The sequence below is a fragment of the Podarcis filfolensis genome, assembly GCF_964270895.1.
Source record: "Podarcis filfolensis genome assembly, chromosome: 3".
Lineage (NCBI taxonomy): Eukaryota > Metazoa > Chordata > Lepidosauria > Squamata > Lacertidae > Podarcis > Podarcis filfolensis.
Genome location: NC_139606.1, coordinates 34,221,393 through 34,238,696, shown reverse-complemented (window position 1 = coordinate 34,238,696; position 17,304 = coordinate 34,221,393). Strand labels below are relative to the sequence as shown.

General features: G+C 39.7%; 1 protein-coding gene across 1 annotated transcript in view; it reads left to right on the top strand.

Moving 5' to 3' along the window:
- Nucleotides 1–17,304, top strand: part of LOC310759029 (dystonin-like) — a 306,438-nt gene that overhangs the window by 177,064 nt on the left and 112,070 nt on the right. The window contains exons 36-44 of the mRNA XM_083605788.1: nucleotides 38–460; nucleotides 4,139–4,227; nucleotides 4,702–4,837; nucleotides 5,952–11,633; nucleotides 11,956–12,090; nucleotides 13,029–13,244; nucleotides 14,278–14,424; nucleotides 15,254–15,487; nucleotides 17,152–17,304. Of these exons, the coding sequence (XP_083461914.1) occupies nucleotides 38–460; nucleotides 4,139–4,227; nucleotides 4,702–4,837; nucleotides 5,952–11,633; nucleotides 11,956–12,090; nucleotides 13,029–13,244; nucleotides 14,278–14,424; nucleotides 15,254–15,487; nucleotides 17,152–17,304 (7,215 nt within the window). The remainder of the gene's footprint in view (nucleotides 1–37; nucleotides 461–4,138; nucleotides 4,228–4,701; nucleotides 4,838–5,951; nucleotides 11,634–11,955; nucleotides 12,091–13,028; nucleotides 13,245–14,277; nucleotides 14,425–15,253; nucleotides 15,488–17,151) is intronic.

Here is a 17,304-nt window from a genome sequence, read left to right as displayed (position 1 = left end):
ATATATATATATATTTGCAATGCACATTGTTCATCAGAAGTCAGTGGAAGAGGAGAAGAAAGAACACGTCGAAAAAGCTGGGGACTTACTGAAATGGGTTTCAAACATCACCAAGAGCCTCGGCAAAGGCGGAGGAGAAAAGTCTGAAAAAGCAGATTCTCCTAAGAAACAGGTATTAAAACACTGCTTGAGAGTAGATGGTACCAGGTGCATGGCACAGTGTTGTTTTGTCTTGTTCCTTACATCCTTTAAAGTGCCAAATGTGTCACAAGAACATTTCATTGTATTCAGCTTATGTTTTACTCAAAGAAAACTCATTGAACTTCCTGGACCTAAGTTAGTCACGCCTATTGATATCAATGGTTCTGCTCTGAGTAGGGCTGGCATTGGATACAACCTTTACTTTAAAGTGCTTTACTTTAATGTGCTTAAGAACAAATATAATTTACATACTAGTGTTTTTATTTAAATTCACCAGACTACATAACTGATACATGGGTGTTTTTTCCTGAAAGGCTACATTCAAGACAAAAAGGAGAAACAGTGTTTGGACAATAATATTCCCTACTTATGATGGGAAATGATAATACCTTCATGCCTTTCCCACCACGTGTTCCTGGCTAGTCCTCTGGATGTTAATATGGGGGTGTAATGTTTTTTATAAGTTACAGGAGTTGTCAACCTTTGAGGCCCATTCAGAATTCATAGAGTGTGTACTATGGGTATGATCCATTTGGTTTTTTAATCTCTTCCAGGTCAGCACATGCTAACCCCCCCCCTTAAGTTCTTTTACATGGGTTCTAGGTAAAAGTTTGTCTGGTGGAATTTGCATGAGTTTTCATGGGATGCCCACAAAAACCTATCAGATTAAAGTTTACAGTAATAGACTATATTAAAAATCACAAATCTGGCGTTTGCTAATATCACAGAAATCTGGATCCAAAGCACTGCTCTTCATATATTTTCGCAGTTTTTACAGAGGATCACAGCAAAACTATCAGAGTAGACGAAGAGGTGGCACACGATTTAGTGATGGTTTTGCAGGGATCTCCAGTCGGCGGCCACAAAGCTCTGTTGTTCGCATCCATCGCAAATGGCACCAGATCCATGATTTTCATGGTTTAGTCAGTGGCAACAGGTGTGACATGTGATTTGATGGTGGTTAGGTAGGAGAAATTTAAAAACAGTTTGGAAGGGATCGTTCCCTCACTTCCTGATTCCTGTAGCCTCCCCACTTTTCCCCACTGGCCACTTCCATTTTCTTTCTTTGTCATCCCCGTTTCCCGCCTAATCAGGGGCTGAATTGAGCCTGTAGAACTAACAGAGGAAATGGGGAAGAGAATGACTCTTCTTGTTTCCTCCTTCAACTCCATTGATGTTTCAAGAGGGAACCTCATGATGAAGGGGGCAGTGAGACAGGGTGTGTATCAGACTCTTCATGGGCACAAGGGGGCATTCTCAAGGCCACCACTACCTTGGAAACTCCAGGGACCTCAGAAAACCCAATGATTATAGGCCCAAATCACATTGCTTTCCCCAATTTATTAGGGAGTATCAATCACACAATTTAAGTTTATTATATTTTACCCTACACACACACACACACACACACACACACCCCATTTCCAAATGTTACACTGTATTCAAATAAGGGGTGGAGGTGGGGGGGATATTGGAGGCTGAGTAGAACCTGAAATCTCACATCCGCCAAGCGTGTAAGAGTAACTCCCGAATCAAACCCTTGAAATCTGCAGTCAGTCCTGTACCAGCAAGTAATTTGAAGAACTTAAATGATACAATATTTTACTGGTCCCATTGCATGATGCCGAGAAACTCTTCAGTCTTTCATACTTGTGTTGTGCCTAATATAACTGGAAATGCATGTGTCCACATGCACATTAAACACATGGAGAAAATGCTACACATGACATTACTCAGCGTAGTTTGTCCTTGAGTGCAAGCTGCTACTTCCAAAAAATGCCAGGACAATCGATGGCCAATCTAGATCTGGAACCCTGGCTGTGGGTGGAGTTTAACCTGTTGCCCCTGCTATGTTCCTGATCTTGGGGGCCCCCAGTATGTGGAATTTGCAGTGGGGGAAAAGATCTCCCATTGTTACGGACAGATGTCCCCCCCTCTGCAAATTGTAGACATGTGGTGAGATCCAAATCAGGGTCCCAGCATGAGGCAAAGGGTTAAAGACTGCCCCTCCCCACCTCCCCACAGTCCCATTCTGAATTGGGCTTCCTGTCCTAGCAATTTGTGAAAGAAAAAGCTTGGAGACAAGTACTAACAGCCTGGAAAATTGACACGTATCTTTTGGTGCATTTAATTGTATGATTTCCAGAGAAAATTAGCACCAAACAACAAAACACTTTTATATTTTCATTAGAAAAGCCCTTGCTTGCAGCTTTTTATAGATACAAAAAAGCCACTTACTGAAATCCACCTCATCGTCATAACGTACAGTGACCAAGAAGCAGTTTTTTAAACCCCTGGGTTTGCATTCCCTCTTAACCATTAGGTTAAAATGGGCCACCTGTATCACACGGCAATCTTTTTCTTTCTCTCTAGTTCCTGTAAATTGTGGCTTACCCAGTATGCTAAATAGCATTTGTAAGGGGGGTACCTTGATTATCTGTATCCATCGTAGTATAGAGTAGCTCCAAGGTGCAGAGATTGTGTGCACCAGCAGAACATTTTCACGTAACTTCTGTGAGCAATTATTGGGTGGTGCTCACAATGAGTGAGACTTCCTTCTTCTGATACTCAGAACAATTTTGGAACTATTACAACAAGGTGGCTGTTGCATTTTAATTTAGTATATGAAAGCATGGTTCCATGCCCATGTATCCATATACTATGTACCCCATGTAGCGCTTTCAAAAAAGAAATCTGAAATAGACTAGACCAGAATTGATCTGATTAGTTTCACTTCTGTCAGTTCTATGGAATAAGAGAAAGCAGGGATATACTTAAGAGTTGGGAACCCTCATGGTTGAAAAGTGGGGTGTGTGTGTGTATAAGGCTCATCCACATTTTCAGCTCTGGTTAGAGTTGGCAAGCTATAACTTTTATCCTTGATTTATGGAGAGTTGCATTTAATATTGTTTGAGAACTCCTGGTTTGGAAATACTTGAGAATAAAAGATCAGTATCCTGGGTAACTATACCATTCACACAAAATCCACAAAGGAAGTTAAGTGAGGTAGCTGATTTAACTTATTAAAATACTGAAAACGATAGCTTTGAAATTGCATAGACATCTTTGGTTGCAAGACATCCTGTGAGGGAGTAATATCAGAGCATTTGACTTCACGCATCAAGGCTGTTCTTAATCTGGTAGTTGATTATTTACAAACTGTCTAAAACAACTTGGGGAGCATTTGGTCCTCCCATATGTTCCTGAACTACAACCTCCACTATCCCTGGCCATTAACCATTCCTACTGGAGCTGATGGGAGTTGTAGTTCAGCAACATCTGGTCGGAAACAAAGACCAGAACAGTTTAGACAAAAGTTTTGAAAAAGGTCACCTAACAAATGTTTTTAGTAGTGGGTGTCCGTATTTATACCTAAAATTAATTAGGGTTCTCGTGTTCCTAGTAATCTATAAACACAACCTTAGTGTTTCATAACCAAGCATGTATTTATGGCTCATTAATAAGGGACAAGTTGGCTAAAAATGGATTTGCAATATAGGCTATTGCTGTTACATTGGGTTGTACCTGATGCTGCTGTCGCACATGCTCAAAGGACTTCCCTTCGTACAATAAGCTATTTTGTGTTTTTATCTTGTATTTTCATACTGTAAACTGCCCTGAGATCTGTGGATGAAGGGTGGTATACAAAAGAATAGTCTTGCCACCCCCTCTCTCCTGCAACTCCCTGTGCACCCTCAAAATCTGTTTCAGAGGGTTGGGGGACCATGCAAGGTGAGGAAAGGGAAGTCTCCTTGCACAAGCAGAACACTGTTCATACATCGCTGGATACCACCCATTATGCCCTTGATAATGTTCCTGAAATGCTCACTCCTTTCTCATCTTTTTGCTTAATCTTTTATGTACATTTCTTACCCCCACCCCTTTTTAATTTTATTTCTAGAATGGAGTTGTGAACATATTTTGCTCCTTTTTTCAGATATCTTCTGACGAACTGTTAACCAAGAAAGAACAGATATCAGAAGCTTTGCAAACAACACAGACGTTTTTAGCGAAACATGGTGATAAGTAGGTTCATTGGGATTATTGCATTTTAAAATTAGTCGTGCCCTTTCAGAATTTGTGTTGAGGACGAGTTTCAGCCATTCCATATATAAAATCAGTGTGCAGGCAGCAGATATCCTCTAGCTTCAGGAGTTCTTATATGAAATCTGAAACAGTGGGGTATGGGTGGGTACTGCCCCTTCTACCTTATAAATGGCACCTTACTTAATTCAACTAAAGCAGTTTGCATTAATTAATGATGGTACTAATAACTGCACAGCTTGTTACCAGTGTATCCCTGGGAATAACTGCCCATATGACCCGCCACCACTGCCAAGTTATCATCTTACAAAGCAAACCTTGTCTCCAGGTCTGCTGGAACATGTCTTCATAGCATGACGTTGAATTCCACCCTATATGTTTATTACTTGAGAGAACAACTAATGTTTAGAAATTGCTAACACTTCCATCCACATCTTCTATTCCCCCTCCCAAAAGAATGACAGATGAAGAGAAAAGTGAAATGGAAAACCATGTGAGGTCCCTGCAAGAAGGTTATAAACTGTTGTCCAATGAAGATTTGAAGCAGTTGCAGCAGGAACAAGATGCAGATAATGAAAACGTGGATGAAAAGGTAGTCAAGAGTTTGAGTTATGTTGCTGGCTATAGCATATATGCTTTTCTGAATCTGATCCATTGCATGGTTTTGGAATTCTGTATGAATACTAAAAACGAAAACAAAAATCTGCACCGAATTGTGTGTGTCACACAAACAAAATCAGAACTAAATCAATTACAGCTTTCGATCGGTTTGTGGAATTAGAATTATAGCTGAATGTCTATAAATGGACAAGTGGAAAATTGTATAGGAACAGGCTTTTATACCTTGTGTCTTGCATGAACTAAGAGCATAGAATCATACATCACTTAACCCTTCTTTTTAAAAGCCATACTTTGAATTCTGTCAAACGTCTGTACTTCAGAAACATGACACCACGTGGAAGTTCCATAGCCTCTCTACTCTTCTATATGCTCTCCGATAAGTATTTCAGGAAGTATGCCATATTTCCGAAGTTCATTAAATTTCAACTGGGTACATTGTTTGGAGTTTATAGTCACATTAACTGTGAGATAATACTTTAAGATCTATTACATTTGACACTGCCTTTGGAAGGCATTACAAAATGCCCGAGAGTATATGCAAAGGAAGACTATTCTGCACATACTTCTTAAATGTTGTTCGTAATGGATGACTTGTAATACAACACAGTTGCAGTGCATTTAAGTAGCTACAATACTGGATCCTTATGTGTTTGGGTGTCTATGTAAAAGTGCTGTATGCTGTAAACATGAATAGCACGTGTGTTTTTGTACCACATACTGTTTTCTCAATATATGCTAACTTCTCACAAAGCACATAGATAGCATGACAGTTTGCCTTTCAGGTACGCGTCTTTTTTGCTCACTATGCGATCATCTACTATTTTATCTTCCACTAACCCTCTTGATGTATGCAGAGCATAGGCTTTTGGTTTACCGATGCATGTTGTGTTTCAATCTTTTATCACACCGTGTGCTGTTGAATCACTGACATCACTTCTGCATTGAACTGCTAACATTCACAGTTTGGGTGGAACTCTGGTAAGTAAGTGACTTTATATTGTACATATATCATATTAAAATTCAAAGTATTAATCATTTACCATTCATAAAATGCTGACAATTCATATTTTTATACTCACTTTTAGGAGGATAAAGTCATAGCTGGCATTATTGATCAAACAACTGGAGAGATGTTTTCAGTCTTGCAGTCAATTTATAAAGGCCTCATTGACTATGACACTGGAATTCAGTTGCTTCAGAGCCAGCTCATTTTATCAGATATAATTTCACCAGCCCTGGGAAGAAGTTTTGACCTTGAAGAAGCCAAAGCCCATGAACTTGTCGATGACCAAGCTGTATTGCAACTACAAGGTTTACAGAATGCTAAAATGGTCATTTCAGAACTGCAATCAGCAGCACTCCCAGTTGTAGCTGCTTTGGAACAGGGTTTAATTTCAGAACCTCTTGCTATTAAAATTCTTGAGATTCAGCTTTCCAGAGGACACCTAATGATACCAGCCACGGGAGAACAGCTGACTTTGCACAGAGCTTTTCAGAAGAATCTGATCTCTGCAGCATTATACACTAAACTCCTGGAAAGACGTGACATGAGCAAAGACCTTATTGACCCCAACACTGCAGAGAAGATAACCCTTGAGGAATTGCTTGAAAGAACTGTAGTACATAGAGAAACAGGCTTGAGGCTCTTGCCTGTGACCCCTCAAGAAAGAGGCAAAATAACACTAAAATGTGGAAGGAAGATAACTATTCTGAGAGCAGCTCATGAAGGACTCATAGAGAGGGAGACCATGTTCAGGCTCTTAGGTGCCCAGCTGCTTTCTGGCGGCATAATTCATCCTGATACAGGACACAGAATGACTGTTGAAGAAGCAATGAGAGAAGGGGTTATTGACCAGGATGCTGCTTGTGCTATTTTGACTCATCAGCTTCAGACAGGTGGGATCTTGTGTCCAAATTCATCAAAACGTTTGTCTGTAGATGAAGCAGTGCAGTGCAACCTGATCTCTTCTAGTAGTGCCTTGCTGGTACTACAGGCACAACGAGGCTTCATTGGACTCATCTGGCCACATAGCGGGGAAATATTTCCTGTATCTACATCTTTGCATCAAGGCATGATCACTAATGAGCAGGCCTGCAAAATTCTAAAGGGGCGGCAAAAAATAGCAGCACTCTATATTCCAGAAACTTGTGAAGTGATCAGCCTAGATGATGCAGCCCAGCAGGGAGTCATAGAAAGCAACACTTCATCAATTTTGAATAGTGTTACCCTACCTGATGAAATGCCTAATGTGGAAGATATACCATTGCCTTTGAAAAAAGCAGCAAGATGGCTCTCGTCTTGTGAACTCCAGGCATCCAACCAACATGCTGATGGAAAGGATGTAAACACTTCTGACACCAGTGAGCCCATACCTTGCCACTCGGAACAAACTCAAAAGCTATTCATGTCTTACCTAATGACAAATAGTTGTATGGATGGAAACACCGGTCAGAGGCTTTTGTTGCATTGTGGTGACTTAAATGAAACAGTCAGCCTGTTAATGGGTAGCAGTCATTCTGAAAATAATACAAATGAGACTGAGGGGCAATTGTGTTTAAACACAAAAGCACAACATACTGAGCAACAGCCTAAAGGGGCAATGTTTAGTGATATCACTAGCAATGTTTCAGAACATGATACAAGTATTCAAAATATGTCCAGCAGCAATAAGAGGGAGGCATTTTGTAAAGATCACCAGAATGACATAGTCTCAGGGAGAAATGCTTTTCATATTGTGGCTCGTGCTTCAGAGCAGTCAGAATGTGTCACGAATACATCTGGAAAGGAAATCAATCAAGGTCAAAATCTTGAAAAAGAAAATGCACTTGGAAGTTTACTGAATCTTCCAGAACAAATGCCAGTGGAAGTGTATGAAAATTTAACTGACCAAGCAAATGCTGAAAATGGTGAAATGAAAACATCTCTTTCAAACTGTTCACAAGGACACCTTCCTCCAATAGTAAATGAAGATAATATTTGCATAGTAGAGGGGGAGAACATTAAGGGGAGTGAAAATGACTCCCCAGGCATCTTCAATAGTGTTTTGGATGCAAATTATTCTTCAGCTATTAAGAAAGATGAGAAAGCTCAAGCAAGCACTAACGTTTCACATCTCATGGACAACAGCCTGCAAAAATGCATGCCTCAGGTTTTGCAGATTGAAGAAGGCATTATGCTAATGAAGAACACTGAGGTGAAAGATGAGGTAAAAGATGACTTTCAGGATAGTTTATACACTGGTATAGAACCTGACCAAAAATGTTTAAATGAACGCACTAAGAAAGAATTAGAGACTTGTAATGAGAGTGGAGTATTGCAAGCGGAAACGAATGTCACCCCAGTATTGCATAACAATGATGATAGGAATGGCAAGTTGCCATTAGAAGACCACTTCATAATGCATGGTGCATGTCTTCATATGAATGATAGGCCACCACGAGAAGACGTTACAAATAGCTGTGGCAATTCACAATTGGAAGACCATGCTAATAAATTTGCTGGCTGTCTATTGGAAAACTACACCAGCATGCAAGATGCATTACCATTGGAAACTAGAGTGCATACACATGACAGTCAGTTACTGGAAGATTGCACCAATAACTATAGCATGTCAGTCCTAGAAAATACTTCTAATGGTGATTCACTCCTGGAAGACAGCGTAAATTTGATCCATGGATTATTACAGGAAGAACAGACTGAAAGTGGGCAACCTGTAGAAAATCAGATGACTATCAGTGATGGAGAACAACCCATAGATAAGGCTACTATACGTAGTGTTTCTTTGCTTGATGACCATTCCAATTCTGATGGCATTGCACTGTTGGAATATCATGCTGAAGATAAATATATTGGACCAATTCAGAGAAACGGTGCTATTACTCATGCTGGATGTCCACTCAAGGATTCCATTGATACAAATGCTGGGCTCCCCGTAGAAATCACTACTGACGCTCTTGATGGATCATCCATTAAAATCAATACTGATAGTGAGTCCACATCACCTCTGGAAGTCAGTGCTAGTATGAAGCATGATGAGCCACCTGCGAATGACAGCAAGTCAACATTTGAATGTGGCTCGCTAGTTCTGGAAGGCAATAGCAGCAAGCAATCTGAGCTGTTGCCTAAAAGAGAACATAGTACTCAGTCAGAAGATCCTTGTGATCCAACTCAACATAAAGATCGCAGTGAAGCCTATGATGCTCCGCAAATTGATCATAACAATGGTACAGTTTGTAGCTCAGACAGAATAAACAAAGGTGACTCCTCTGTTGTTAAAGAAGATGCTACTCCAGAGCTCGTCCACAGTGCAGTAGCCATCAATGGAGTAGCAGATAAGCTGCAAGAAAAAGCAAAATCTTCCACGGGCAACCTAAGTAAGGAAGAAGAATGCATTCTGTGCTTTAGTGAAACAAGTGACTCTGATACACTTGAAATTATAAATATGGCAGCCTTCAATGCAAGGCTATTAGGCACAATTATAGAAGACAAGGCAGAAAGCAGTAGAGATACAGAAAATAATGGTCAGAAAAAAGAAAGGGAAGAAAGTAAAGAGATTGACAGCTCCCTGGAAAAGTTGGATGAAGCTAAAATGCAAAGAGGTGAGCACAAGGGCATTAAAACGAAAGAAGATGACTCTGAGAGTGAACATGAAAGCATATGTATGGATAATGACAGTGATGATGATGGCAGTGGCAATAGTGATGATAATGGCAGTAGCGATAATGGTGACAGTGACAGTGGGGATGATTTTGAAGGTTATGATTATGTGGATTTTGATTATGATACTTATGAGGAGACAGATTATGAAGATGAAGAGGTATTGGAAATGCATTACTCTCAGTGCCATGATAAAAACATTGGGGTCCAGGTGTCTGCACTTTCAGAGGCAACAGGAAACAATGGTTTACAGTGCCCTGAAAGCTACAGTGCTGATAAATATCAAAATTTAGCTGATATTGTTAAAGAAAACATTCAGGACCTACCATGTAAAAGTAAAGAGGGAAGCCAGCAAGAAACAGAACAGGCTTCTGACCCTTTCATGCAAGACAACCTTGCATTACAGAACTGTCAAACCTCCCAATTAAGCATAAGCAATGGTGCAACATCAGAAGACGCAATTGGAACAGAAAATATTAGTGCCAAGTCTGATATACCTTCTCAAAGAAACTTACATGCTGAACACAGGGAAGCTAAAATTCTTGATGATATATCAATGCCATGTTTGAATTGTGAGAAAAGACAAGAAGTAGATAATGGAAAACAAGCATCTACCAGTATGCCACATAGTCAAGTAGAAATTGGTGCTCTGAAACAAAATAAAAATGGAGTGTGCATTCTGAAGGAAGATCATATCCAGGAATCAAGTGGAAGCCTTAAGGAGCCTTATTCATCAGTTATTAAAAATGGTTATGAAATTACTGCCTCATATGATGAAAAAATAAGTATTGATCACACTTCAAATAAACCCACATTGGTTACAGACTCCAATGACATTGCTAAAGATGAATCAGTGATCTATGTAGAGGGGTTTGACCTCTCTACTTATTTAAAGCAAAGTGCGAAAGATATAATGGCCAAGGATATCTTAGCAATGAGAGAGAATGGTTCATCTTGCCTAAAGGAAGGTGAAAGAGACAGTGAAGAGAATAGAGAGGAGCTTGTGGTATCAGGAAGTGGAAACTGCGAGGGAAAACAGCACCTAAAAGAATTGTACCCCAAACAACAGCTGTTTCCTGCATCAGTTGTATCAGAACCTACAAGAGATAAAGTTAGTAAAGAGGCTAGTGCTCATTCCAAGGTGTATCATGATGAAAGTTACAAATGTGACTTCAACAATATGGAGCGTGTTGAAGCTATCGGAAAAGTAGGGAGCAAGGCTGGTGAAACAGCTTCTGGAGAAGATACATGTGTAATTGGATCTTCTTCTAGTACTTTAGACACCAGAGATGATAGCCAGAACAGCTCTGAGCAGAAAGCACATGAAGCAGTGGTCACTCAAAACAGTAGTGTGGGGAAGCCTGCGGAAGATGACATTCTAGACCATGAGCCTACTTTCTCTCAAAATGGCATCCAGATAAAAATGCAACAATCACTAAAAGATGTGATGCTTTCTAATTCTGCCCCAGTCAATGATCAGGAGGTTGTTTTTTCTGAAGTGCCTCCTACATTACCTGAAAGCTTAACAAAAATACTTAAAGGAAAAATAAAAGATGTTTACTGCAAGCAGGAAGAGGAACCTTTAAGTTATATTGGCACAAAAGCGTTAATGCAAAATTTACTTAAAATGGTTGATAGCACACACTGGGAAAACGAGGACTCTACCAAATCTGCTGTCCAACATACAAGTGAGGATACTAGAAGTGCCTCAATGGCTGCTTCGTTGTGCATACATGCAAACGAACCTACTTCTACCCCACCTATTTGGCTTGATAATAGAAGTCCTGATCTCCTCCTTGATATACTGAAACAAGACCATTGCAGTCAAAGAAATGAGAGCACCCGTGAGACAATGGACATGAAGGCCCAGACAGAAAGAGAGCAGGAGAAAAACGCTTCTCAGCATGGCCATGCCTTTCCCATCTCAAGAGAAACTACAAGTTCATCAGAATTAAAAGCAGAAACTGCTGGAGAGAGTACTGAAACATGCAGTAAGGCTCTTGGTTTGAAAGGATACCCTCAGCCTGAGAAGCCATACCAGCAACCAAAAAGCTTCTCTGAAACCTTGGAAACAGAGGAATCTGGACCAAGACCTGATTCAAAGAGCATGGTGAGTAGCAACTTACAATTTTTGTCTTAAGCAAAGACACATAAAACAAATGAAAAACGTCTTTGGTTCATTTTGGTGCTTGTGCTTGTTAGCATAATCAAAACTTGGCACCTATATTACCAGTATGCATTGAATCGCCTATCGCAAGGAATTGAATGTCCCCTGGTTAACATCGTAGTAGAATCACAGATGAACATTTAAATTTAATCTCCAGGCATTTTTAAAAACAACAACACACACCATCCTTTTTGTTTTTAAAAGTGATTTTCTGCTACTGTGTTGATAAGTTCTAGTTACACTAAAATGACAATAATATTTTCAGAAGCAATGCTCTTGGTACTTGGAGAATATGAGGAGACATTTGACAGTGGTTCAAGATATGAAATTTCTCTTCGATGACCTGCAGCCCATCAGTAATGACCTGGAAGACCTAAAAATACAACTTGAGCAGTTAGAGGTAAGCTTCTTATCTGTACATAGAAAGCGAGGTTAAATAGTGAGGTCAGATGTCATTATTACTAAGTCTCTTTATATGCTGATCTTCCATGCAAAATAATATATTCAAAGTAGCTCATAAGACCCTTAAAACACAAGTCATCAGAATAAGAGTATAATTAAATATGTATTATCTTTCATAAATATGCTAAATCTACTTGACAAATCATAAAAAATATACTTAACATTAGCCAGTGATCATCACCCCACATTTCTCTCACCCAAAGGCACAGAAATGTGCACCCATTTGTCATCTAATACAAATCAATGGAACAGCACACTCTTGAGTCCTTTCCCCACAGATCCCATTTACAGGCCCGGGCTACACATTACACACTCTCCATGGGTGATTCCCTCTCTATAGTGCATGCATTTTGTAGTCCATTCCTGCTAATTCGGAGGAGGAAGAGAGAAGAGAGCATGATGAGCCTGGCCACAATGTCTAAAGTTAAGGTATCCCTGGATAGATGGATGCTGAGATGAAGGAAAGGGGTGGTGCAGCAGTGGTTGGAGGAAGAGCTATTGCCATAGTATAGAAAATGATATGAGCAGTGTGGCAGGTGAGTGGGGAATGAGAGATAGCAAAATAAAGAGATGTGTATCTTGGAGTCTAGGGTTAATTTATCTCATTTGTGTGGCCATTTCCCAAGCTTCCCAGGGCAATTTTAGGTGGGGTGACCCCATTTTATTCTTGCATCAGCCCTGTGAGGTGGCTAGTGACTTGTTGAGTGCCCATGGACATCATAACTGGGTGGGGATTTCAGGTCTCCCAGCCATCTCTAGGACTAATGGTACTTCTCCCTAAAATGCAACGGGTTTTTTTTCTGTCTTGCACGCAGTGCTACTAATTTTAGGCAAGACCTTAATGCACCTCATCTGTATTTATTTATTTTTTTGTAGTCATTTGAATCAGGGCTTGCTGGCTTTGCTGTTACTCTGCGAAAAGATATGAAGTTAGCAGAAGAGTTTCTAAAATTTCAGCATAAGGATGTTCCCAGAGCACAGCTTGTGGATCTAAAAGAAAGCTATGAATGTTTGGAGAAGGATTTCTTTGGGGTCTGTGAAATGTCTTCAAATCGAGCAAAGCAAATAGTCTTGGCAGTAGACTCTGAAATGGTAGGTTCATAGCCCACATCTATTTTACTTCTATAGATTTTTAACCTATCCAACTCCAAACTTAGATTTAGTTCAACCATTTTAAACAAAACCAAGTGTAAAATGCAAATAAGTATTGTAAAATGGTTTTGCATACGTGGTGACAAATTTATTGCCTGATACTAGCTAGCTGGAACCCATGCTCTAAAAGTTTGTTCACAATGAATGATCACTTGCAGCACAATCCTGTGCGTGCCTCTGTGTTCATTGGGGCTTATTTGTAGGAAAGTGTGTGTAGGATTGCAGATACCTTCTGAATCACAGTGAATACAAAAACTTGTGTATCCTTTGATTACTTGAACATCAAATGATGATGTGCATGTGTGATTCAGTGATCATAGATCAGCACCGCATACAAGAGCTTTCTCAAACAATTCATTTTAATGTTTTCATGTTCAGTTGTGTAACATCCATTGATTGTGGTGGTGGTGGTAGTAGTAGACTTATAACCCACCCTGCACTAAATGGTCTCAGAGCATGTTACAAAAATACCAACTTAAATTGATAAGCAAGTGTACATGAACTTCTTCTTAGTCTCATTATTTAGTGAGTTTTGAAAGAAAAGGAGTTCCATTATTGTGAAATGGTAACTGGGATTGAAGAAGTGTGCATGCACACGAAAGCTCATACCAAGAACTAACTTAGTTGGTCTTTAAGGTGCTACTGGAAGGAAAAAATTTTTTTTGTTTTGGGATTGGAAAGAATGTGCTCTCTCCTAAAGAATTTTTATTAGATAAGTGATATAAACCCTTTTGCCCATTGTTGAAGTGTCAGAATTAAATAGACGTTGCGTATGCAAATGATATCGTCAGCAAAGTGTTCTTGTAGATCTAAAATATGCCACATGTATCGTGGAAAAAGTATCCTTATTTTTCCAATTATGTCAGTAGCTTTGTTTCACTGTCAGCTAACTGAAATCTTTTGGTTTGGTTTTCATTTTAGTTTGGTTTAGGTCTGTTGTCGGATAAATATCTTATTTGAACTTCTTTTCCAGGCTAAACTTTCAGTGCTTCATCAGAAACATCTAGTCAAGCTTCAGGAGTTTACAGGTTGGATTGAGGAGAAGAGTGGAATAATGAATAATCTCAAAGTGGATACATGTGATATAGAAGATGTGAAGCAAAGGTTTCAGTTACTCAAGGCATGTATCACTTGGTGCCTAATCTGTCAGTGACTGTTAACTTCTAGATATGATGTTTTGTAGGTGATCTCCACTCTGATTCAGTACTAGTTACTGATAACCTACATGTTCAAAAGTAGTGATAGTTTGGGTGATTATTGTTAGTTCGGATAGGCAGTCAGGTTTTGTGCAAGTAACACTCCTATAGTTTTAACAGAATGGTTACAGAAGTTCTAAATCTCAGTAGTAGAAAGTAATTCTTCCTTGAGGTTGGTGCTAGGCTCAACATCAGAAAATGCTGTCAGTAAGTTTATGATTTAACTCATTATCAGTCACATATTTTGCATATATGTCCAGACCAAGACTATAGCAAACACAGTCTCAGTGTAATTCTCTTCAGTGCAATGATTCAAAAATAAATGGTGGTGTCAGCAGAAAACTTGAACAACAACTTCTGCTGACACAATGGGTTTTCCTCCTCTCCTCCCCAACATTACACTTAAAATTATGTAGATCTGATGTTGCGAGTCAATGAATTTGAGGAAGGCTCAACAAACCTAAACGTCTAGTAGTATTCTTTAATAGACTGGATTATGAACTGATAGAGTGAATTCCATATCAGATATTTGAATGATTTAAAAAAATCAGTGAGTGAGCTTAACCTTTTATCAAATGATAGGGCAGGCTTCCTCAATCTGGTGGCTTCTAGATTATTTGTAACAATTCCTACTGGCCCATAACCATGCTGACTGAGGCTTATGGAAGCTGCATGCCAAAACATCTTGAGAGTACCAGGTTGGGAAAAGCTGTTACAGGGTTTTTTATACTATTTTTATTACTTAATTTGCAGGACTTGGAAAAAGAGTTTGAATGTACAAAAATGCAGTTGGAATCCACAGCACTTGATATTCAGTTCTTCATTTCTGAGCATGCCCAAGATCTTTCCCCAAACCAGAGCAAGCAGCTCTTGAGGCTCTTGAATACCACACAGAAGCGCTTCCAGGAAATGCAAGAGACAATAAGATCCCAAGTCGACCATTTTGAAACTCTCTTACAGACAGAACAAGTTCTTGTTGACCAGAAGGTTTGCTTCTGTGTGTGATTGTGTGCTTAGCATGACACTGAACCCAAGTGGAGACGTGACAAAATGTTGAAGTGCAGAAATTGTACTCTAGCTGGGGTCGAAAGCAAAAGAATACAGTGTGCCTATCCTTCAGAATTCTAAAGCCACATGATAAATGTTTGAGGGAACCAGTTGCGTGCTTCCTTCAACAGCAAGTTTTGTTTCAACAGCAATATATAGAAATGATAAAATGCTTTACCCAACAGTGGGTAATGATTTGACTTTGACTTTAAAGCTGAGTCATAAATAAACTAATAAAGCTGAGGCAGCAGACCTAGGACTTCACATTAGACTTTGGGTATCTGTTGAAGAAGAGTGCTTTGTCATCTAGTTCAGGAATCTAACCAGCTCCCTGTCCCAGGAAGCAACAATGGATGCTTCTGTGATTTGGGGAAATCACTCTGCGACTTGCGTGCTGCCCTTTTGTAGGTGAAATAGCCACAGGTGCTTGTTCTGCATCTTGAGGGCCTTCTAAGAGGTCTGATCACTCTAGCACAGGTGTGGGGACCTTCGGCCTCCAGATATTGATGAATAATAATAATAATAAAAAATTTTATTTATATCCCGCCCTCCCCAGCCAAAGCCGGGCTCAGGGCGGCTAACAACAATCAAATAATCAAACAATCAAATAATCCAACATTCTAAAAACATTTCATTATAAAAATTAATTAAAATCAAATTAATGGCAACCGTTAAGCAAAATTCTGTGCAGGTTGCCAGAACTAAAACTGCTGGAGTCCAGCAACATCTGGAGGGCCAAAGGTTCCCCACATCTGCTCTAGTGTATGGAAGGTAATGTACTCAAGAGCATTGGGAATTTGTCAGCAGTAGGGCTAACGGAAAAAGAAGAAGCAGAGTTCTACAGTAAGAGCTGTTTGACAGTGGAACAAATGCCCTTGAGAGGTTGTGGACTCTCCTTCCTTGGAGGTTTTTAAACAGAGGTTCGATGGCTATCTGTCCTGGACACTTTAGTTGAGATTCCTGCATTGCAGGGGGTAGGACTAGATGACCCTTGTGGTCCCTTCCAAACTCTATGATTTTATTAGTCTGCAAGCACCGAACAAGATTAACTTTGAAGGACAATTTCTTTTTTAATCAGCTGAGGAAGAAGGGAGAGTCTTCAGGCCAGTAAATGCAGGATTTAAAAAATATACTTAATAGGGGTGAAAGTGCCGTTAAGAACAAATGAGTGCCATTGCATGTCTGCTTCTGTATTGCTTAAAACACAATAGCATTTTATATGCAGGTAATATTACATGTACCAACTGATCTAACACATGGTTTTCGACTAACCTTTGTTTTGCCATCCCCTTTTCAGAATTAATACCTGTCTGTTACAGGTTTCAAGCCATTCAGAGATTTGGATTTTCACACGCATAATGCATGGCCAGACTTCTGCTGGGCGGTTCCATCCAAAACCTGGTCTCTTTACTTACAGCATTTGTGAGGTTTATCTCATACCTTCTATATTCAGCTTCTTTAAACTGTGTGCAGCTGCTATCATGTTTACAGCATACTCTCAGAAATAGTGTCTGGTGAAAGCTTTGAAATTTGGTTGTTTGAACATTAACCTCTATGAGAGCCTCTGAGCATTTCTATTCAGGTTTCTTCTTATTCTAAATTAGGACTTGGCAGACCAGCACCAGGATTTCACAGAAAAATTACAGGATATATGCGACCTTCTCACACAGACGGAAAACCAGCTGATCGGCCACAAAGAAGCACTTGCTATTGAAGATACCAAGGCAGAATTGCAGCAATACCAGATCAAACAGGAG